This window comes from Clarias gariepinus, chromosome 8, assembly GCF_024256425.1.
Source record: "Clarias gariepinus isolate MV-2021 ecotype Netherlands chromosome 8, CGAR_prim_01v2, whole genome shotgun sequence".
Taxonomy (NCBI): domain Eukaryota; kingdom Metazoa; phylum Chordata; class Actinopteri; order Siluriformes; family Clariidae; genus Clarias; species Clarias gariepinus.
In genome coordinates, this window is record NC_071107.1 from 23351923 (window position 1) to 23374743 (window position 22821).

The 22821-nt window shown below is 39.4% G+C and overlaps 1 protein-coding gene across 13 annotated transcripts in view; it reads left to right on the top strand.

Annotated features, from left to right (window-relative positions):
* Window positions 1–22821, top strand: part of cep170aa (centrosomal protein 170Aa) — a 49827-nt gene that overhangs the window by 18643 nt on the left and 8363 nt on the right. For 8 of the 13 annotated variants that reach the window (XM_053501739.1, XM_053501740.1, XM_053501743.1 and 5 more), the window contains exons 7-13: window positions 4568–4705; window positions 10483–10920; window positions 14823–15316; window positions 16052–16138; window positions 17948–18083; window positions 18799–20274; window positions 21002–21052. In XM_053501739.1, coding sequence (XP_053357714.1) covers window positions 4568–4705; window positions 10483–10920; window positions 14823–15316; window positions 16052–16138; window positions 17948–18083; window positions 18799–20274; window positions 21002–21052 — 2820 coding nt within the window. The remainder of the gene's footprint in view (window positions 1–4567; window positions 4706–10482; window positions 10921–14822; window positions 15317–16051; window positions 16139–17947; window positions 18084–18798; window positions 20275–21001; window positions 21053–22821) is intronic. The other 5 variants (XM_053501744.1, XM_053501746.1, XM_053501747.1 and 2 more) reach the window with 2 other exon arrangements.

Here is a 22821-nt window from a genome sequence, read left to right on the forward strand (position 1 = left end):
TCCTAGTTTCATTTAATTTTTCTATTTAATTTCTATCGTATTCTTTTATTTATATTTATTTCTCATTTGTAAACTTTAATTCTCTTTTAGGGTCAATGGCAGTCGTATAATGCATTTCACTACATTTCGTACTGTGTATGTTTGTGTATGTGACAAATAAAATTTGAATTTGAATTTGAAATTTGAATTTGGTCTGCAGTACTGAGGAAAGAGCACCTGTCTGCTGAACCAGTCACGGGTTCACTTTCAGCAAGAAAACACATCTGATAATGTTATGTCATTTTAAACAACACATTGTCCTCTTAATAATTGCTTCTAAGTTATTTTGAATTGCCTCCATGTTGTTTTATTTATGTTGAAGAGAGATAATCCCAAATCCCTTTCTAACCTCTGATTAAAGGCACTACTTGGTGTGTGGACCAAGGGATTGTACATGCTAGTGCAGTAGCTTCCCATTTAATGCTATTTGGGATTCAACCCCAAGCAACTCAGAAGTTATTCAGATATTTTAAAGCGGAATAAGTGGAAATATAAAGTAAATCTTGTACGTTTCTCAAGTCTGTCCAACACATCCATGGTTTATTTTCACCTCCTCACCTTTTGACTATATAGTACCGATAACTACTTTCATCCCTGTTAATTACACAAGCTGTCAGTGGCTAACGAGTCCCACAAGGATATGTGTTGCTGGAGAAAAGTCACTGGATATAAACAAACAAAACATCATTTGTTGATCATAAATAATGTTTGTGTACTCGTAGTATAAAAGCGATATCATGCTGTTGTAGTGAATATCAGCACGGCTGTGATGTCTTTAGCGCTCTGGCTGCACCCTCGTATCTACGCCACGCTACAGCTCTCTTGTGATATCGGTTAATCATCAGTAGTAGTTTAGTTCAGCTTAGCTCCTACCTGCGGTGATTTAAGCAGACGGGTTCGCTTTACTTATATTTATTTCCTTTTTTTCTTTCTCAGATTGTTAAAGTGGTCGGTTTTAGTAGCTGGTTTTAGTAGCAGACTCTTTCTGTAACACTGGATTAAACAAAATTTTACCTCTAATCATAGAAATACGGTGTTTGTGTGTTAATATAAAACAGTGTTTAAAGTGGTTCTTTTTTTCTCTTAAAACAATTTTAAATAAATTAGCTATATGTGCACTGGAGCAAGGATTTAAGCCACCCCACATTCCTTTATATAAAATTAAATAAAATTACATAAATTAAACTGAAGAAATTGGAACAAATGTTTTACTGTGACAGGCTGTGACAAGTGCCTAAAGATACAGTTTAAACATGTGTTTGTTTTTTTGTAAAAACCTTAGCAGCCTACAGTATAAGGTATACAGTCTAAGGACTAGAGATGTAAATCTATTGTATAATGACTAGTAAATGTTGATGATGTAGAGAAGGGCTGATTTAAGTACGACCTACAGGCATACCACTAAATCAGTAAAAAGTAATACAATTCAATTCAAATTGGTATTTGTCACTTACACAGTCATACACAGTACGATATGCTGTGGCTGCCCGTGACCTTAAAAGCAAGATTACCAATAAGAAATAAATTTTGGAATAAAATAAGAGTAAAATATAGAAAAACTTAGCTGTAGAAGAAAAAGAAATAGAAGATAAGAACAAAATATAAAATATACTTTTTTTAACTTTAAAAGCTGTACAAATAGTATTTATACCACATCATTAGTCTGTCTTTTTTAATAATGATCCATTTATCATATACACACACTGGTCTCTTTAATAGAAATAGCCAATCATGTGGCAGCAGCACAATGCATGAATCATGCAGATACAGGTCAAGAGCTTCAGTTAATGTTCACCTCAAACATCAGAATGAAGAATGAAGTGCGATCACTGTGTCCTTACTCATGGCTTGGTTGTGGGTAATATACTGTAAGGGCTGTTTTGGAGTATTTCGTAAAAACTACTGATCTCCTGCCACACCAGAGGCTGAATGCTTGAACAATTGTATGAATGTGCAGGTGGACAGATTGTTCTATTGAAGTAGATGGTAAGAGTATTTTTTATTTTCCGATTTAGAGTGTTTATCAGGTGCTTACGCCCCTTGTAATGAATCTGGGGATAACACTGTGGAAGTACTTGTACAGTATACCTGTAGAGTATAGTGTATACTGTACAGCAAAATGACCAGGTTAAATAAACTTGACAGATATACAGTAGGTGGAATTCTTACATACATGTGTGTGATGTAATTGTTATGGTTCTGTTTCTAATATGTGTCCTTTAAAGAGTAATGCATTTCAGTAGACTTTGAACAGGGCCAGTGAGATAGATGACGAGGGTTTGATTATGAATGGTGGTATACATTCAGTATCCAGTGTGAGGCATTATTCAGAGCTCAACTAACACTTAGTAGAATACTGAATTACCATCAACACTGATACACAAATTACAGACACTACTGGACACAAACAATCATCCAGAAGATGGTACTGTGATGTCAAGTGTGTAACAGGATGTGGTTTAATTATCTTTTTTTTATTTAAAGGATTGGATATAGTAGCTTGACTCTCTGTCTTGCTTTGAACTTGCCGGAACAGAGCAGGAAATATAGCGATGACATTTGAATCTTTTTAGGGCCGGTGTTGTGGGTGTTACTTCAAATGAAAAGTTCTTAATAAAAATGAAGCTTGATTTACACCACATACTCAAAACTAAAGATTTAAATACGCAAGTCTCGTTATTCTCAGGAATTATGGGGGATTCAATGGAGTCAAAGCAAATTGATTCATTTTGAACCTTCAGTATAAACCTAAGAACTCAGCATTTGCCTGTACAAAAGAATGCCTGGGGAGGATGTGATGAATTTGCAGAGGCCTGTTTGTACCATGTAACAATAAAATGCTACTGTTTACAGAATAATAAAAAGGTTTGTTCCTTGTTGTTCAGTTGTTCATGCCAGGCTTCATTTCTGTTCAGATGCCCTCATAGGGTTAATGAGCGCTTCGGGTTTATTTCGGTCCAGCTAGACCATTTCTATACATATCCATTACAGACTTGGTGATTATAGTGTAGGTTGTATTTGCGGATGTGTGTGTCTAATCTGATCCAAACACCAGGAATCAGTGAATCACCATCTAGATTCACTTTTCACTCATTCATTGAGCTAGTATTTGATAAAATTAGTTATTTTGTCATTCATTCGGTCCTGTCTTTTCAGTCAGAGAGGTCTATTTAAGAGCACTTACTTAAGAGCTGAAGAGCTCATCATTTTTTTGTACATGCAATATAAAAAAAATTTTAAAAGCTCCTTTTTACCATTCAAAGTGTTTGTTGTCTGCCTTAGATCAGTTTGCACATGAATTTATAAAAGAAATGTAAAAAAATCTTATTTTTTATTAAATATAGTTAAATGACTGATTCCATGGAAACAACGTATAAATTTCAATTTCAATTTAAACAGAGTATTTTGAAACAGTTTAACTGTTTATCTCGTAAAAGTGAAGTTTAGTTTGTCATGCCCTCCCCGTTTAGCTTCATTAACTAACATTTTATATATATAACCCTGGGTAATTATGGAACAAAGCTGAAGTTCAGTGTTCACAGTATAATTGTAGGGTATGGACAGACCCACACTATTAGACACAGCTTTTTTGTTTTTCGGAAAAAAAAGGGAAGAGGCGGGTAGCGTTTTTCCATCTGTTTTTGCCACCTGGTTATTTTTCACAGATAATTGTCAGTGTGGTGCTTCACACATGCACGGCGCCAAAAAGTATGGTCTGTCAGTAGTATTCTATTGCTTATATACCCCCATCAGCCATAACCTTATGACCATCCACATAATATTGACGACAAGACGGCTGACACGGCAGACACCCAGAGGTCTTGTGGAGTCATGCCCTGAGGGGACAGAGCCATGCAGTGGGAACCTACGCCATACTGGGCATAGTGTTTTGCCCTGTAATGTTATAAACCCGGCCTCGTGCCCTAAGTCTCCTGGGATAGGCTCCAGGCCCGCAGGATAAAGCGGTCTAGAAGATGAGTGTTATAGATGATCTGTGTATATACATTACAAGTCTCCTTTACTACTTTAACTATGCTAAAAATATATGTTTATTTATATTTGATATCTGAACGCAGGACAAATTTCTCATTCTAATTCAATACACAAATTGTGCTTAAAAAGGAGGGGTCTGGTCTGTTTCTGCACTGTGGGACTGACACCATTCTTCAACTATAATGCGAAGACTGAAACCTTTTCAAAGATTCCTCCCATACATGAATCACTGAGATGGAAAAGGTTAAAGAGTCAAACACAGGAAGAGCACATGAATTCAGCAAATTGAATTTAATACAAATTGTGGAACTTCTCATAATTTGCTACAGGCTCCATTCAATTTACACTTATAACCTTGCTGAGGTTTATGTAATTAAAAATCACACTATAATATATGGCCTACTTTTCTCCCAAGTATAAAATACTAGCCCAATCATGTTTCACTTCTAAGTTTTAAATAGGATGTTAATGAAAAGTGATGAAAGGAACGTGTATTGACTGAGAATGAGAATTAAGTGATGTTTTCATGTTGTAGGTGATACTGCAGCACTGCACAGGGGAACGCCTCTGTATGGACAGCCGTCCTGGTGGGGTGATGGCGATGCCGATGATGAGAACTCATTTAAGCAGGAGAATAAAGCAGCGGGGAAAAAACAGGAGACTCATGGGACAGGTGAGGCCTCTTCTTTCTACACTGCTAATGGAATAGCAGTGGTTTGTCCTGCAGAAGAAAATGAAGCTGTAGTGCAACTCCACTGTATACAAGTTGCAGAATGATTGATTTTACACAGACATTATAACACGAGGTGGCACAGTGGCACGGCAAATAGAAATGCCACCTTACAGCTCCGGGTTCCTTGGTTTGATCCTGGGCATAGCGTGAGAAGTTATGTGTGTGTCTATGTGGGTTTCCCTAGGGGTCTCCAGCTTTCTGTCACACTCCAAAAACAGGAACTGGGTTTTCCAGGGTGTGTATAGGCTTTGGATCCTGGCCAGGATTAATCCGTTACAAGAAGATCAATGAATATATAAGAGTGTCCATTTAAATGGTCTACACAAAACCAAGTCACCAACCCTAATGAACAGGTTTGTGGTAGAACTGGAAAGCCAGCTGTGCCCCAGGCTTCCTGGCTCTAAATCACTGCCTAATACTCTTCTACTTAGTTGAAATCCTTCCTAGAAGATTAGAGGTTATAATAACAGTAATGAGGTAATTAATGGGATGTTCAAAAGAAATCTGATATTCTAGAAATCGAATCATTGTTTACCTCTGGTATGGAAGGTTATATGGAAATAAATGAACTATTTGTGCAATAAACTATATGTAATAAAAATTGATTCTAGTATCCCAGTTAAGAATCTAGGGTCATAGCACAGGGTCAGCCAGGATACAGCACCCCTGGAAAAGATGGTGTAAAGACCTTGCTTAAGGGCTTGAACCCTTGACCTTTCAATCAGTAACCAAACTATGTTTATATATAAAATGTCTATATACAGTATGATTACAGATTTTTACTGTTCCTTAAGGCAACTTTTTTCCCTGGATAAAAATATATCTTTCCATCTATCTAGACTGCTCACCCTGTCTATAGTCGGTACGGTATGGGCAATGCCAGTTAGCCTACACCACATGTCTTTGGACTGTGGGAGGAAGCCAGAGTACGTAGAGGGAAACCCACAATGCACTGGGAGAACATGCAAACAAAAAGAGATTCTAACACCAAACCCTAGAGTTAATAGGCAACAGTGCTAACAAATATGCCACTCTATCAATTTATATACGTAAGTAATAACTTATATTGCTTTATTATGCCTTTCAGCCCTATGACCTGCATATGAAGTGAATACATGTTTCTGTAGACATAGTAAACAAGAAACTGTGAGTCATCATCCCCAAAATAGTCTGGAAAGTAGCTGCTTAATAGCCATCTCTGCAGTGCATGGTTATTGCCTCCCTCACTGGCCTTTGCCATGTCATTTGTGTGAAAATTCAAGTGCATGTTTTGTGCAGCGTTCTTGTACAGTACATACTTCACTAGTGAGTATTTTACCGCTGCTAGCTACATCCAGCAAGGGTGCAGAAATATTAAATACAGACACCAAACAGCCTTTTCTGTTTTGTGCTTAGATTTGTTTTTTGCTTTGGGGTCTGATCCTGTTTTTTATTTTTTAGTTTTTTTCGCCATCCGGGAGTAAAACATTGCAGATTGCAAAAATTGCAAAGGCTTCATCACAGCAGGATGTTCCACTGCGTGTGAAATAAACACTTAAATATGGAAGTGAAACCAATCATGAGTCTAATAATAGGGATTAAATTGTGTTGAAATTACTGAGATATTTCAGAATAATGGTCCTTTAAGACATAGAATGCTTGCTGTGACTTATGCACATATTTTTTTTCCACAAGTAATAAGATATTCTAAGAATTTTATGCATCACCTAAGAAAAAAATGTGACACTGTTATTTATATTGTGTTTTAAATGATTATGCTAAATAACAAATTCATCAGTGGTGTCTGACATACTGTACGCCTGAAATGCACGAGCATGTTAAATTCTAGTTCACAATTTATAGAACAGATAAAAAAATCAAAAAACAATCCTGAGTTTACTTTGTGTATTTCATCATGCATCTAGAATTAATTTCCGGTTATGCCACTGCCAGTACAACACTTTATTTAGTCCTTCTAACTTGCTTTAGGCCCAAATGTAACTTATTCAAGCACAGAATACAGGTAATTTATCCTGCATGTCCGACCGCAGTCAAAGCCAGCTGCAATACAATCTAAAGTACACGTACAGTATACAGTATGTGGTGGTTTACAGTAACTTCCTTCAGAGTTTGCTGTGAATTCTGGATAGTCTGGAAATATTGACCAGTAGCATAAGACTGGTTTCAGTTTTCAAGTTCACACGGGCCAAATGAAACAAGCCTGCAAACTGGATTTAGCCTATGGGCCTCGACACATGTGCCGATCTGTTGATTAGCGTAACTTTCTGCTTTGGTGCATTAAATGTTGTGCTCTGTATACTAGGTGTGTAAAAAGGTACAGCGACGTAATAAATGTTAAGACATATTGCCTTACACTTCAGAGAAGCAAAATTCATCTCACCAGTATTTTGTATCATGACACTTGAGAAAAGGGAATTCTATCATATGTCTAATGGGGTGGTGTTAACATGGCAAAGTGGATTATTTTCCTGAAACAGCCCGTCCTGGCGTTTATTTGATTTCTTTTTATACCACATTAACTTGGCCGGGAATTTTATTTAATTAGCGACACACGTTGAGCTTTTTAATCACTAATAGTTACTCGTCTGAGATAGAAATTACTTCCTTTTAATATTTTTATCTCTTAAAGTTGAAAAGACTGTAATGTTGAGAGAAACAGTAAAAAAAAAAAAATCATCTTACATGTCTAAACACTCAAGAAAACTAAAGGTCCTCTATTAATGTTTAAAAAGGAAAACTACCATGAAGTTAGCAGGTGTTAAATGTTAATTTCTGTCACCTTGCACCTCCAGGTCCCGGGTCCCGTGTGGTGGGTTTCCTCTGGGTTCTCCGGTTTTCTCCCACAGTCCAAAGACATGCTGATTAGGCTAATTGGTGTTCCCAAATTGCCAGTAGTGTGTAAATGAGTGTGTGCATGTTGACCCGAGGTCCTACCACGTCGAACAAGATAGGAATAAATACAATGGTCGAAATTGGCCTCCCATGGTTCCCATTGCCTCCACGGTCTCTAGTTGGACTACAGGGGTTCCTAGATGGATGGATGGAAATGTTAACATGCTTTTCACATCTGTTTATTATTAGGCTTAGATTTAATAGCTTATCCTTCGTACAAGTAACTGGAAATGTATTGACATTATAAAATCGAAAAATGTCAAATCGAGAGCAAGCACAGAAAGTCAGAGATGCTGCTACAGAAATTAATCGACCCTTTCTGACAGCCGTGCTGATATTTAGCACAACAGCACAACCTCGAGTATGATGTTGTTTTTACACAACCGTTCTTTAAACTCCATCAACTGATTATGATTTGTTTGTAAATGTAACCAATTATTTCGGTCCACGAACACATACAGTGTCCTTCTACAACTGGCTGAACTGGCGATACTATGTAGCCAAAAGTTGAGAAGAGTCAACCATAGAGGTGTTTAAGGTTTCTAGTGGTTGAATTCCAAATAGCGTTAAAATGGAAAGTTAGTGCACTATGTCCTGTAGGGTTCAAGTTAGAATCCCTTAATCCGCACACCAAGTAGTACCCTTGATCAGGGGATAGAGAGGGATTTGGGATTCAGCACTGTGTTAGAAGCCAATTAGCTTTGTACTGTAAGTAGTGTTGACGTTGTCAGATGTGTTTTCTTGCTGAAAGTGCTTCCATGACTGGTTTTAAATGTGGTTTTGGTTTGAACACCTGATTTTGCCAAGTAGCTGCTCTCCCCTCAGTACCAACCATCATTCACAAGTAGACAGACCAGACGCAACGCTACTTACACCTGGCATTTCGATTCCAACTTCAGCATCTGTGATCAGATGTCATGCCAAAGTAATTATTAACTCATTTATGTGCTGCATTTATTTGCAACCAAAATTGAAATAAAAAAAAAAAAATCTTTATCTTCTATCTTTCAAAAGTTTTAATGGCATCACTTGTTAACAACACTGATGAAATGAATGAACGATGAGATGATAAATGAATAAGTGAATATCTCGACCACTATCAGTCTGATAATGATCAGGTATTTTCCGAGTTGGGCAGCGACTCAGTCAATCAGGTGGTCCTTCGTTGCAGTCTGGGATGCTTTGAAATGAATCCATGTTTACACCATGAAGCTGATGGCACCGTTACCATCCCATTCAACCTCCGAATGTGTTATAAGTGATGGGGCTTGTGATCCGATCCCCCATGACACTTGTCTTGAGAATTAGATCCCTGCGATTCATGTGACACCCGGGTGTGTTTTGTGCGTGGGTTGATGGCGGTCTATTGCAGGTCGATCAAAAGGTGTGTGTATTCTTAAATGAATGAATGCGGGTTTGACAGCATTCATGTCCCTGAGTGCTTCTTAATTCAATTCGTCCTCAGACAACAGCCTCTTTGTTGAAGAAAGCTGTATCGCTATACTCATTTGATGATGATGCTGTGCTCTCCGAGGTAGAAACCAGGCAAATGCACTTTTCAGGGATACCAAATGCCATTGTTGAGCTACGCCTTTCAATTACGAAAGCAACCGGAGCATCTTCTTTTTGTGCCTTAGGCAGAGTGAGAGTAAGAAAGACACTGTGTAACTGTGCCCCACATCAAAGTGCACTCTGCCACTGCTATTTTTGTGCTGTGGTGACGGCTGTTCTTCCTCGGTAAAAGGTAGTAGAGTTAGAACTGCAAGTAGGGGAAGAGCTGCAGCATGCAAAGGAACTGTGAATAGGCTTGTTTGTAGCCAAGCCCAGCCCCCCTCGCTGGAGATTGTCACCGAAGGGCTTTTCACACTCAGCTCTGTAAAGCCACACCGCTTTGACTCTCACCACTATAACCTCGCATGCCTCATTCGTAAGTTATCTGTTGTACAATGAATATATAATTGTGATGTATATACAGTAGTGTCGGGTATCAGAAAGATTGTGTTCTAGTGAGTGTGGTCATGTTGTTGGGGGCGTTCGCTTCTAAACCTTTTAGAAGTTTTCTGTCACTTTAACGGAGCTGCGCATTCGGAACACAACTGCTGTTCGCGAACATACAATGTTAGAAATTAGATCAGTGTAGAGGAGCAGCGATTCGGTTTTTAAGCCGAAAACGTGAGCCTGGAGTGTGGGGAACTGAACCCTTTTTCAGACAGGAAGTTTCACCACTGCTCTGCCTGGGTGTAAAATTGGGGAGGGTAGTCAAACCAATTGTGTTTGTGTAGAATTTGTGAGTTTTTCTTGTTTGTAACGGTCTCTTTCTATGCAGAATACAGAGGAATATTCTCGTATTGAAGGAAACTTTGGGCTTGTCCTACTTCTTGTTTCGTTTATTTTTTTCGCAATGATGTCAGAAACTGCGGTTTTGTAGAAACGTCCACCTCTACATGTGATAAATCAGGACTTCAGCAGGATGATTCATCGTAACTTCCTTTATGATATAGTTCCACTGAAATATGTGCTAATCTAAATTAATACTGTTTTTAATATATTGAAGTAAAAAACATTACAGTTTACCACATGGCAGCTGTAATCAACAAATGAAGTTACATAATCATTAATACTATAATTTCTGAATTGTCCGTCATTAGCTGTTTCATGTCAGATGCACTAAACTGAATCATGACTTCACAGCAGCAGAATGGTTTTTGTTCAGTGTAACCTTCAGACACTTATCCAGATAAATGGCGCTGTGCTTAAAGCTGGCCTTGTTGATTCTCCTGCACAAGCTCATGACCCCTGACCCATGATGCTAATCTCCCTCACAGACACCAAGGACACCAAACGAACAGAGAAAGCTAAGGAGAATGGTCTGAGCGCTGCAGGACCCGAGCCCAGCTACTTTGAGATCCCAAGTAAAGAAGGCCAGATGGCAGAGAACGCCATTCACGAGGTACCGACCAAGGATACGGAGAGCAGCGCAGCAGCCAAAGCCGCCCAAGCTAACACCTCCTTTACCATCGAATTTGATAACACCTCTCCGGGGAAGGTGACCATTAAGGATCACGTGTCACGTCCAAGATCTAAAAAATCTCAGCCCGGGAGTAAAGAGCTCAGCTGCCTGCAGGCAGCCATCATGGCCTCGGAGAGCAAAGTGGCTGACTGGCTCGCACACAACAATCCTCCCATAGTGAGGCGCGAGTCTACAGAGGAAGACAGCAAAAGCATAAAGAGTGATGTTCCTGTTCACCTCAAGAGGCTGAAAGGTGAGGAGCACCAAATGTTTCAATATATTGACTTATAATGATGCATTTTTTTTTCTGATACTAATACCGAAACCTTAAGCATTAACCAATAAGGATAGCCATCAGATAGGCGACAGATTCAAAAACAACCCTTAAAACACCTAAAGGTCCCATATTTAGTTATTTCTTTAACAAGTTCACAAAGGTTTTCGAGCTCCCCTAAAGTGTGTCTGTTACTGCTCCAGGTGAAACAGCCCTCAGATAAGGTCTTTTTTCCTACCTCAGATCCCCTTTATTTCACTCCTTGGCCAAACGCACTGTTTCAGTGTCTATGTAAATAAGAACAAAATGCCATCAGTAGTTGATCCCATCAATAGTTACCCAATATTAATCAGTTATGTAATAAATAAGCAATGAAGCAAAAAATTAATAAATAAAGCTATGTAAAGCAATAAAAGCATGAAGATGACAAGACTTTTTGGGTCCTGGTTGTACATAGAAGGTCTAGGTTGCGTTGTCAACGTTGATTCCCAGCATAAAGCATATAAAGGACACGTCCAAAGGCCAAAGTTGCATGAGGTATAAAAGGTTTCCCCGAGTTTTAGGTTGCTGTTCTTGTTGCTGTATTTAAGTAGATCGAGACTAATCTGTCTATGTATGAAACTATTGTGCAGAAATTTTTCGAGAAACCTTGTGAATATTTTAGATTCACTCCAGTATGATTACATGATGTGTGTCTAATATTTTGCCCCTTGGTTTTATACTGAAACATGATACTGAAAAGCAGTGAGTGGCGTAAAGCAGTAAGTGATCCTGCTCCTGAACTATATATAAATGTAGCTACAGTGTACTTTGCTTATACGGCTGATGATGGACTTCTGCCCAAAATGTCCGGTTTCTCTGGGGGAAATATCTGTACTGTGCTTTAGCGGGTGGCTTAGCAATATGGAAGTGGATTATACTGTACTAGTACTACAGTATATGTCAGGAATCTACACTAAAGATCTTATAACATTAAAGTGAGAGCGAAAGCGCATATGGTTTTACTGTATAGTGATTATTAGCAAATAAAAATAAATAGAAAGATATGACGGTATAATTTTTCACGGCTGAGTATCATTTAAACAATTTTTATGCCTGCACCAGTAACAATACCTTAACTTGGATACTGATGTTCCTGAAAAATTCTTTATATATATATATATATATATATATATATATATATATATATATATATATATTATACTTTGTAGGATCTATATTAACGAAAAGAAATAAAATAAACAAATAATTATAGTATAACCCAACGATATTAGGTTACATTTAAATTTATTTTTCAGCTCCTTGGCATATTAACACATTTAAACATTTTTAATACCATATGAAATATAACCCTTTTAACCACAAGGTTTAACTTGTCTTTTTTAACTCTTTAGTTTTATGTTCTACATAAGCTGCTTTAATTAAGCGGTTTTACAACATAAAAATAACCCATTATGCCACAAGTTGTCAGTTTATATCAATAAATAAAATTGTAATGGTAATATATGGTAAAAGAATGGTAATATAACCACCTGCACTACACCTAACACACTAATATGATAAAATAATGTTAAAAAATGAAATGAACAGCCAAGTATAGGTTAGGCGAGTTTTTGTTTCCTCACTAATATGGGATGAGGGAGAGTCTGGAGGTGGAGATTTTGAAAGAGGTTTTGTAATGTTAGGTGGACTTGAATGATGATGAGTGGAAGCCGTATTTATGAAATCTTTCATTGTGCTGTTGTGCTGAATATCAGCATGGGTATGATGTTGTTGTAGGCTTCAATACAGTATAATGGTGTTGTGATATGATACACTGTTGGTACAGCATAAATGAGCATTGCCTGGATATGTATTAAAAATATATATTATTATAATTTACTAATTAAAACATTCAACATGATTAAAAAAAAAAAAAAGCTGTTCACTAGACTGTAACTAACTTGAGCAGGATGGTATGTAAAGATTATCTGTCTCGCCCAGGTTTTATTGGTGTGTCTCCGGGTGGCATGGCGAAGGTTGGGGGCTCTGTAGCCCTTACATGTGTTTTATAATCCTGTGTTCTCCACTATCATATATGAACTGTTCTGTTGATTTCCCAGTAGGGTGATGGGTCTAGTGGTGGGTTTAGCAGTGGTGTATTGTAGAACAAACTAACATGAAAAAACTTAAGACTTGAACCAGTGAGAAACAGGTGCAGATGAGTGGTTCAGCATGATGAGTGGTTGGAACAGACAAGAGGGGAAATGAGGTTGTTGCTGGGGTTTTTACATAAACAACTGATTTTTTAATTGTATCCTTAGGCACTTTGAAAACTGTTTTTTTTTTTTTTTTAATTTCTTTCATTTAACCTACGTAATTAAATTAAATTTAAAGAAATGTGGGATGGCTCAAGACTTGCCCATACAGTCTGCTCACCATGTGTGTCCAATGCTAAAATGGGGTTGTACTGCTTAGTTCTGGAATCCTATTTAACAAAGACAAAAAAATATATAACAAATAGATTTTTAATTAAATGATGAAAACAAATTGATTGGTTTATCATTGAATAAGAATGAGATACGTAATAAAGATGTGTAATGGGACTATGAGTACGCTTGAGTGTTCTGCAATTGTTCCTGGAAAGATACGGTCATTATCACAGCACAAACTACCCATCAATCTTTAAACAGACTTCTCCTTCCCCTTTGAGCTTAACACTGCAGATGACACTTATTTTAACACTCCGCTTCCATACTTTTTCTCACCACAGGCATTCGGGTTATGCAGATAATCATCATCATCTTTGCAGGGAACAGGGTTCAGTTCATGCAGGATGTGAATGAATCCATACAGAGAGGAGCTTAAGATGCTATATCCTGCTGGGATAGCGCTTTTTTTCCCTCTCGTTCTACTGAAACACTGCAGCCTGGTGCTTTGTAAAAGCAACGCCCTCTCATCTTAGCGCTGTTGGCTTTCGGTAATGAAATGGGTGCTAATTTATGATGACCGTGTGCTTTTGGGGCTAGTGAAGCGCTGACGAAACAGATGTGAACAGAGACACGTGAGCTGTGTGTGCAGGTGATTGATTATGCATGCCGCGCTCTGCAGTCAATCCTCTTTAAGGGCGTGGCTCAAGGATCTCCGGAGGTGGACCTCTTTCCTTTTGCAGATGTGTTTTAGTCGCCACAGTGCTCTCACTCAGAATATTAGCACTGGCATGAGCGTTGCTGATTCTTTAGATATGATCCTTGGGGCGTTTGGAGTATGTGGGAAATGTGCTCGTGTGTGACGAGCATGCTCTGTGCAGGATGCTGAGAGGATTGTAAGGATTGAAATCTGAATGGAAAGACAAGGACGTTAATATTCATGATCTCAGGTGGGTGTGCGTACATACAGTAGAGAGCGTGCCTCAGATGAGGTCGATGATCTTAAATCATTTTAGGAGTGATCGAGATGTGTGTCTCTGTGTGTGATCATGTCCAGATGATTTGTTTAGAGTGTGTGTGGTAATCTGTGCTGATACAAAAAGCAGCCTGTGTGAAACAGAAGAGCTCATTCTCTTCTCTGTCATTCGACTGCTGCATGAGAGGCCAGTGTGTAGTGTGTGTGGCTCTGACTGCCTGTCAACTCTCACTGCATAGAATAGCCTGAAGCATTTCATAGTCCGCCTCGTCCACGTTTTTGTCCACCCTGCTTTTATTACTATCACAGCACTCTACGTTCCATCACACTCGCTGTGTAGTCCATCTAGAACCTCAGGTACCATCCTTATTTATCATATAAACAGGGGTCACGTAGCTGCACAGCTAAATTAATTCACTGGTTCATGTTCTGCTCAACGTTTCCTAAGTAAATATAGGTAAATTGGGCTAATATACAGGTTTCTTCTTCCTTTACAGGCAGCAAGCACGAGGACGGCACCCAAAGCGACTCGGAGAACGGCCTCGGCCTGCGTTTCGGTAGCCGACGCCACGCCGCTCTGGAGGAGCGCTTGAAGGCAGCTGGCCTCACACGTGCCAAAGTGACTGGGGCAGACGGCTCGGGCTCCACCAGCCGCACCGCCTTTACCATTGAGTTCTTTGATGAGGAGAACCCGCGCAAACGCCGCTCCTACTCCTTCTCCCAGACTGCACCACTTTTGGGAGGGATACCAGGAGAGGGACTGTGTCCGGCACCACCCTCCCATCCTAAGGGCACTTCGTCCGCTCTGGCAACAGTGGCACCGACAGCAGCGCGGCTGCTGCAGAAGAAAAGGTCAGAGGACAAGGCGACGACGACCCCAGGAGATGAGACACAGAAGCAGGACGATGAGCAGAGCGACAAGGGCACCTACACCATCGAGCTGGAGAACCACAACCCTGAGGAGGAGGAGGCCCGCCGCATGATTGATAAGGTGATCTGAAAATGTTGGTATGTTGGTGAACCGCGTGAACTAATCCAGTGTTTTGCTCACACAGATTGAACTGGTAATCTAACCTCCCCTGGGGTAAATCGTTAAAGCTTCTATTTGGTTTATTTATATTTATACAAACGTAAAGTGAAAATGCACATGTACAGGCGTTCATCATTACAGCATATTACACTTGATGTAAAGGCCGATCCCGGTGGACGGGTTAGTAGTTCTCTTATTATATTATGATGTTGAGATTTCGTAAAGTTATATCTAATGTGATCGTTACGCTCTTCTGTAGTTAACCCGTGCGTTCTTCCATTATTCTTTTTACCTTGAGGGAGCTATTAAGCTCTCAATTTTTTTTTTTTGCAGAATCAGCATGCTAGTCTTAAAGCGGCACATTTACTTTTTTTTAACAGAAAAAAAAAACACAGTACAAACCCAAAAAAAAAAAAAGAAATTGTGTCTTCAAGGCTTTTTCTGCTGATTAAATAATAAGTGTAAGCAACAGGATGAATAAATGAGTAAACAAATTGTATAGGAATGTTGATAATGTTACAGTATCCACAGGCCTTTGTTCAGTTTACAGGGTGAGCGCTTTGAGCAGCTTTACTAATTAACACCTTCTTCTACTTGCCTCAGATGTTTCAGGACTTTTTTTTGCACAGTTGCTATGGATTCGTGCTGAATGAAGGAACCCTTGTTCCTTTCGCTCTTATGTCGTCTCTTGTGTAGGTGTTCGGGGTGGAGAAGCCTCAGGATCCCAGCTCACTGCAACAGAAAACTAAGGACAGTAAGAAGACCAGCAGCACGAAAGCTGAGGTAACTCTGAAGTCCTGGGGGTGACACGTCAATTATTTATTGTGTGGTTGTGTACTGTACCACATGCTCAGTGTGCCTGGTTTTTATAGCTGTTGAAGGGCATTTAGATTAGGGCTGCATTTAATCAGCGTAAACAGTATTATTATTATTAGTAGTAGTAGTAACTGTGGATTTACAGAGTGTGCGGTGAGTAAAGAAAAAAAATTCTGAATGCTAAGAACATTTGCGTGATCGTTTGCACGCAATATTTTGTCACTGCGTAGATCAACAAACCGCGTTGGCACCCATATTCCAGCTTGTAATTGAGGCAGGAGGCGAAGCGGGAAGGTCTACCACCGATTTGTATAGCATGGGAGGTTGCATCTAAGTGGACATGACTTCAGGTCTTCTTACTAGAAGGCGAAAAGCAAGGAAAGTTATCGGACTGTAATTATTGGAATTGGGTTTCGAATTTTCCAAGACATTATTAAAACCTGTGAGGATTGTGATGAACCTTCAACTTCATGGAAGGAATAAATGAAGATAACCTAAATGCTAATGCTAAAGTAAAGATGCATGGTAAAAAAAACACCAGTTTCCACATTCACAATGTGATGAGAGCTTACAGAATTGGGAATAAACAGCTGTTTGACTAAAGGAAAACCACTTGCTAGTGGCACTAATCAGAGAAAAAAAAGCTTGAGTTTGCTGGGGAGAATAACGATTGGACTTCAAAGGAAAAAGGTCATGTGGTCTGATGAGTCCGGACTGACCCAAAGTAATAAAATAAAATAAAAAGATATTTCAGCATACAGTCTGATTTTACAAACAATTTCTTATGAAATTTGGACAATATTTTATTGGATTTTTAGTATATATATATACTGTGTATATTTCTACTCTATACTTAATTTGCTGATCAAAGAAATCTAGAATTTCTCACCCCTATTTGAAATTCAGCACAAAAACACTGTGAAGACTTAAATCTGTCCTTGAAGAAGCACTCTAATGTTAAATCTTTAGATTCTCAGACTGCCGCAGAAGAAGGCAAACAACTGGCTTTCTTCTGTATCAGACGTCCCCTTATTTGACCACTTTTTGGTTAAACAGAGTAGGCCACTCATTCACTGACCCAGTTAAGAGGAAAAAAAAGCAGGAACAGTGCTCCCTTCCCCTCAAGGCACATACACACAGCCAAGAATAATGGAGCCATGCAGTCAACATATCCAGCCATCCTAGTGGCTTTGTATTTAAAGACAATAGACACTAGATCACAGTGCCTATTTCCAGTGCCGGAGAGACAGACTTCAACACAGTTTGTGATTTCCCTTCTCTAAAACTCATAATTAACTTGTTAGTTAAATCATCACACTGTGCAGGAGTGGAGTTGGTCTGGGGAGGGTTTCTAATCTGCTTCAAAATTACTCTTGCATTCTTACCAAGGAGGAGAAATTTTCCTTAGGAATGGAACAATAACTTTACAATACTAGAGATATGTTTTGGTATGTATTGAAGGTAAGGGGTAAAGCATACTGTAAATATAGGAAATAGGCTGATTAATGTTACAGTGATCATATAAGAAGCCTCTTGCTCTAGTTAATTTTAAATATTAACTTATAGCTGATTAATACATCGCTACAGTAAGTGGATTATATAGTAATCCTATCCGTACACCAGTATACACTGGAATATTTTAGTATACTGGACAATGCCGTACACAGGACACATCATTTACAGAACAGTAAATTGTATTTCTAGATCTCAAGAAGGGGTTTTGATTAATTAACAGCAGTGGTGTACCTATTAAATATATGTGTACTTTATTAATAGGGCCTCCTGGAGGAATCCGTTGCAGTTGGCAGTCCACACTGGGTTTCCCAATGGGCCACTTTAGCTGCTAACCACACAAGAACTGATCCCGAAGGTTCCGGGGCAGAACCCACACACTTTGTCCATCAAGAGAGAGGTATATGTCTTTGTCTCAAAGATACACTCACTGATGTCTCACTGATGGTTTAGCCATAGCATGGTGATTTCTGACTCCTTGATACGAGATACAGCACAAACTGAACTTTTGCCTTTTTATTTTCTTATTGGTGTTAAAGACAGTTTGTGTAGAGCCTACTGATTTAAATATAAATGATATTTGTGCTCACTGACAGCTGTATTTCTGTAAGTCCCTCCGCTCATTATCAAGAGCCAATCAATTGTCGGTTCAAGAAAACACCTGGATTTTAAATCATTCATGAAAAGATAAAGTCAAATTTCTTCCTAATTGAAATAGACATTTACTTTTTGGTTTTAAATGAATCTTTATGGCAGTTTTGGAAAATTGTAGCGTACATTCGGTTCTCTCAAAATTAGTTTGAACCATCATCATCAGTTTCTCTCCATTCAAGAAGATAAGGTCCTCGGCCTTGTACGACTAAATATAACTGGCATTAACCCTTAATTGGTTAAAAAAAACACATCTGGTAACTTACAACTACCAGTATCAGTACACAAAATGATACATATTTGGAGAAAATAATTGAATGTATATGTATTTAAATGTTTCTATATATAGACCTTTTGGAAAAAGTATTACCTAAACAGGCACTTCCCTGACCGTGATATGTAACATAAAGCAGTGCCGCTACTATCTTCAAATCTATAAGCATGTCATAATGTTTGTCTTTCAGACGCTGATGCATTTGAGTCAGGTGTGTCTTTGAGGAGCACCGGCTCTGCCACCTCCAGCCAGGCTGAACGGAAAAGGAGGACGTTGCCTCAACTCCCCACCGACGAGAAGAGCAGGCTGGGAAAGTCCTCCACCACCACCACAGGCCTACACTCAGAGATCGGCGAGAAGCAAGACACCGAACTCCAAGAAAAGCAACACAAAGGAGATGGTGAATGTGTTTCCACCACCAAAAAGAAGGACGCTACAAGTGGAAAAACAATCCAAGTTCAGACAGCCTCTCCCAAGCCTCTTGTGCCTCCTATGGAAGGTGTAGAGAAGCAGAGTGAGGAGTCTCGCAGGAGGCGTGCTGAGGACAGAAGCAAGGGGAGTGATGGCGAGCGTGGCGGAAAGCCCCTGGTGCGGCAGGGCAGCTTCACCATCGACAAGCCAAGCACCAATGTTCCACTCGAGCTTATCCCACGCATTAACCAACGGCAGTCTGGGGGCCGAGAACGCAGTGACTCTGCTGGCAGCATGGACACAACCACCCTACTCAAGGATACTGAGGCTGTTATGGCCTTTCTAGAAGCCAAGCTACGAGATGAGAAAAAGCTGGACCCGTCGCCACCCCCTGGCTACCCTTCAGGACGCTCTTTTTCCCCAGAGTTGGAGGCCGATGCAACTAAAGCAGCGGGGCGCGCTGAAGCGCCGCAGAAGCGCCGTTCTCTTAGCAGCCTGCACAGAGAGAAAAGCAACATGAGCTCAGCTGGAAAGGGCACAACCAATGCGCGGGAGAGACTGGAGAGGAAAGCCAAGCCCAAGACCTCAGATGGGCGTCTGGACACCAGGCGCTCTGCTCATACGAGTCAGCGGGCCCGCCAGCCCTCCATGGACCTGACAGATGATGAGCAGACATCCTCATTGCCCATTTCCGATGTACTCTCAGATGACCAGGACAACGGGCGTAACCCCTTCACCTTTACTGATGACTTGCTGCAGTCCAAACTGGACTCCACTAAAGTTACTAGAGCTAGTAAATCCAGCAGGATGCCCCAGGCCAGCTCTGCCACTATGGGTAAGCCCCAGTTGCCTCAGCCTCGGCCCACGAGGGCGTCTCTTCTGAGACGTGCTAGACTTGGAGACACGTCTGATACAGACCTGGCAGATGCAGACCGGGTGTCAGTTGCATCCGAAGTGTCCACAACCAGCTCCACATCCAGGCCACCATCAGGTCGGAAGGCTCCTTCTCGCATCGACATGCTGGCGCAGCCCAGGCGCACCAGGCTTGGGTCCATGTCAGCACGCAGCGACTCGGAAGCCACAATGTCCCGCAGCACTACTTCGAGGATATCATCCGAGACAGCACTGAGACTAGGCTTGCGCCCCACCAACCCAGCAGACAGCAAGCTGCACCCTCGCCTTCGGGCAAACAGCGTCTCCAAGCTGACAGAGACCAAACCCAAGACAGCACCATCCATCTCCAGTACTCCAGCAGGTAAGCTCGCATCGTGGAGTTAAATATTTTAACAAGGAAAAATTAAATATTAATAACCACACTATCTATAAAAAAGCTACAAGATTTAAAATATCCTTGACATTTAATTCTTGCACCAAAATAAAAAAATGCACCAAAGTGGCCACAGGGTACATTTACAGACAACTTTAGCTACTCAACCACGACAGGAGTCACTGGAGCATATCAAGAGATCGAGGTTTTTGTGTCAAGACGTCAAGAGTGGTTTAAACCAGTCATGTACTGTACAGTACAGTATATCGAGCTAACCCAGGATTCAGCTTTATTGAGGCTTCTAATGTCTAGAAGGATTAGACATGTTTTTCACTTTCCCCTTACAACTGCACTAGGGGGAAGGATGTCTTTCCAGCCATCTCTCAGGCTTCTGGGTATTATTATTTTAATTAAATCACCGTCATTTACTGGTCAGGCAATTCTACGCTTCCTTACTTGAACTCCATTGGATTGAGTAATTTTACCTCCACACATATAATAAAATTGCCTGGGCGTACTGTAGGTCTAAAAATTTACAGTTCGTGAGTTCTACTCAAATAGACGTACCCATGCTGAGTCCCCATACCCATGTTATTTGGCAATTTTTCCCCCCACAGACACAGACATTTCTTTCTCTTTAAGCCTGATTGTTGTTGTCTGTCATCTTTTGTTGTCCTTGCATGCATTTGTTATTCATAAGAGCACATTCACACAGAGACGTCTCAACCAGAGCCGGAGGATGACCTTGTCAACGAGGAGCCCATGGGTACTGTACCACCTCTGGGCTGTGCGTGCTTTGTGTGTGTGTGTGTGTGTGTGTGTGTGTGTGTGTGTGTGTGTGTGTGCTTTTGTGTATTTGTGCCAGCGTCTGTGCATGTCAGACCTTGGTCAAATATCAATCTAATGGCATAATGAAAACATGCAAATACCTACCAGTACAGTGCTTCCTTACGAGCCCTTGAATAGAGCCTTGCATTCTGTCTGTGTGGTTTTTATCAATTCGTAGATGTAGAAGTTCCACAACGAATTCAAATATTTTAAATTCATGTGCATACATACTGTAAGCTGCATATTTTCAGTCCAATGTTTGTGGAGGATGGACCATGGAGAAGATCATCATGTTGGATGACTGGACCACCTCTGGGTGGTTATAGTGAAACGGCATTAATGTATTTGTAGTATGACTTTTCTTCCATTTCAGTTTATTTAATTATGCATTTTGATCTCAATAGATAACATCAAAATGTAAATGAAAAAAAAATTTAAATAGTACATTTAGAAGAATGCAAAGTCTACACAATCAAGGAAACAGTTCAAACATTGTGTGAAAAACAAGCCGAAAATTAAAAAAATTTATTAACTTAGTTTAGTAAAGTTTTTTTTTTATTGTGTTTTCTATCAAACTGTAAATCTCACTAGCTAGTAGTTATCTTATGCTCATGCATCTATTTAATCCCAATCTTGTGAATTTTTGTGGATGTGAAAATAATACTTACTTTCACTATTAAACATACTTGTGATTTTTATTATCTATAATTTTTTTTAGCGTGCAACTTCGCTAAGTAATATAGATTTAGTTTTCATGGTTTTAATAATGCTATGGACAAGTCTCTTTTTTTGTTGCAGTCCAACTATTCAGTCATCCTGAAACTGTGTTGTTGTTTTTTTTGACCTTCGATGTTTTTTTGTTTGTTTGTTTTATTTATAAAAATATGTTTCATAACTGGAAAGTAGAGGTTAGGTGTAGATTTTGCTGATGCAAGCTTTGAGCAATGGGAATAAAAGGCTTTAAATACAGCTTGTGTTGGACAGGCGCCCCCTAATGGCAAGCATTCATAATTCACAGGCATTTGTTGAGCAAGCACAATGTCAAAGCATTTATTTATTTTTTAGACTTAGTTTTTTTTGCTGGGGGATACTAAAGTGCATTGGATATATGGATATTAAATTTTTTTTTGCTTGTTTTTAGGTTCATGTGCACTTGATTTTTGAAATATGATTAAAAAAAAAAATCTCCAATCCCAAATAAAACAAGGTTTTACACATACAGGGTGGGGCTATGGTCTGGATTGAGAATCAGGATTTTTTTTCTTTTATAAAAATGTTATACCTTTTTAAAAATATATATTTTAGACCAAGGACGGCATTGAAACTTACTGTACAATAGAAGATAGAATAAATCAAGGTCATCTGAAGTGAGTGGTCTTATCAGAATTGGCCCAGAATAATAATTGCACTAAAGGAGGAAATCTCTCAGCCTATACCAACATTGGTCCTGATGGATTAAGCAATGTTCAACCTTTTAGTATTCAGCGTGTACATGAATGTGTTAAAATCATAAGCTGTCTATTTGAGCATTTGCTGTAATTTCTACTTTTAAATATATTTTTTTAACCTGTGTATCCAGACCTTTGGGCCACCCTGTATAATACAATTATTAACATCATGATGGATGGTTGTTAGTAGTGATTATTATTATTATTATTATATATTTTTTCTATTGCAGAGATCTATTTCATTGTAGTAAAAAGAGTA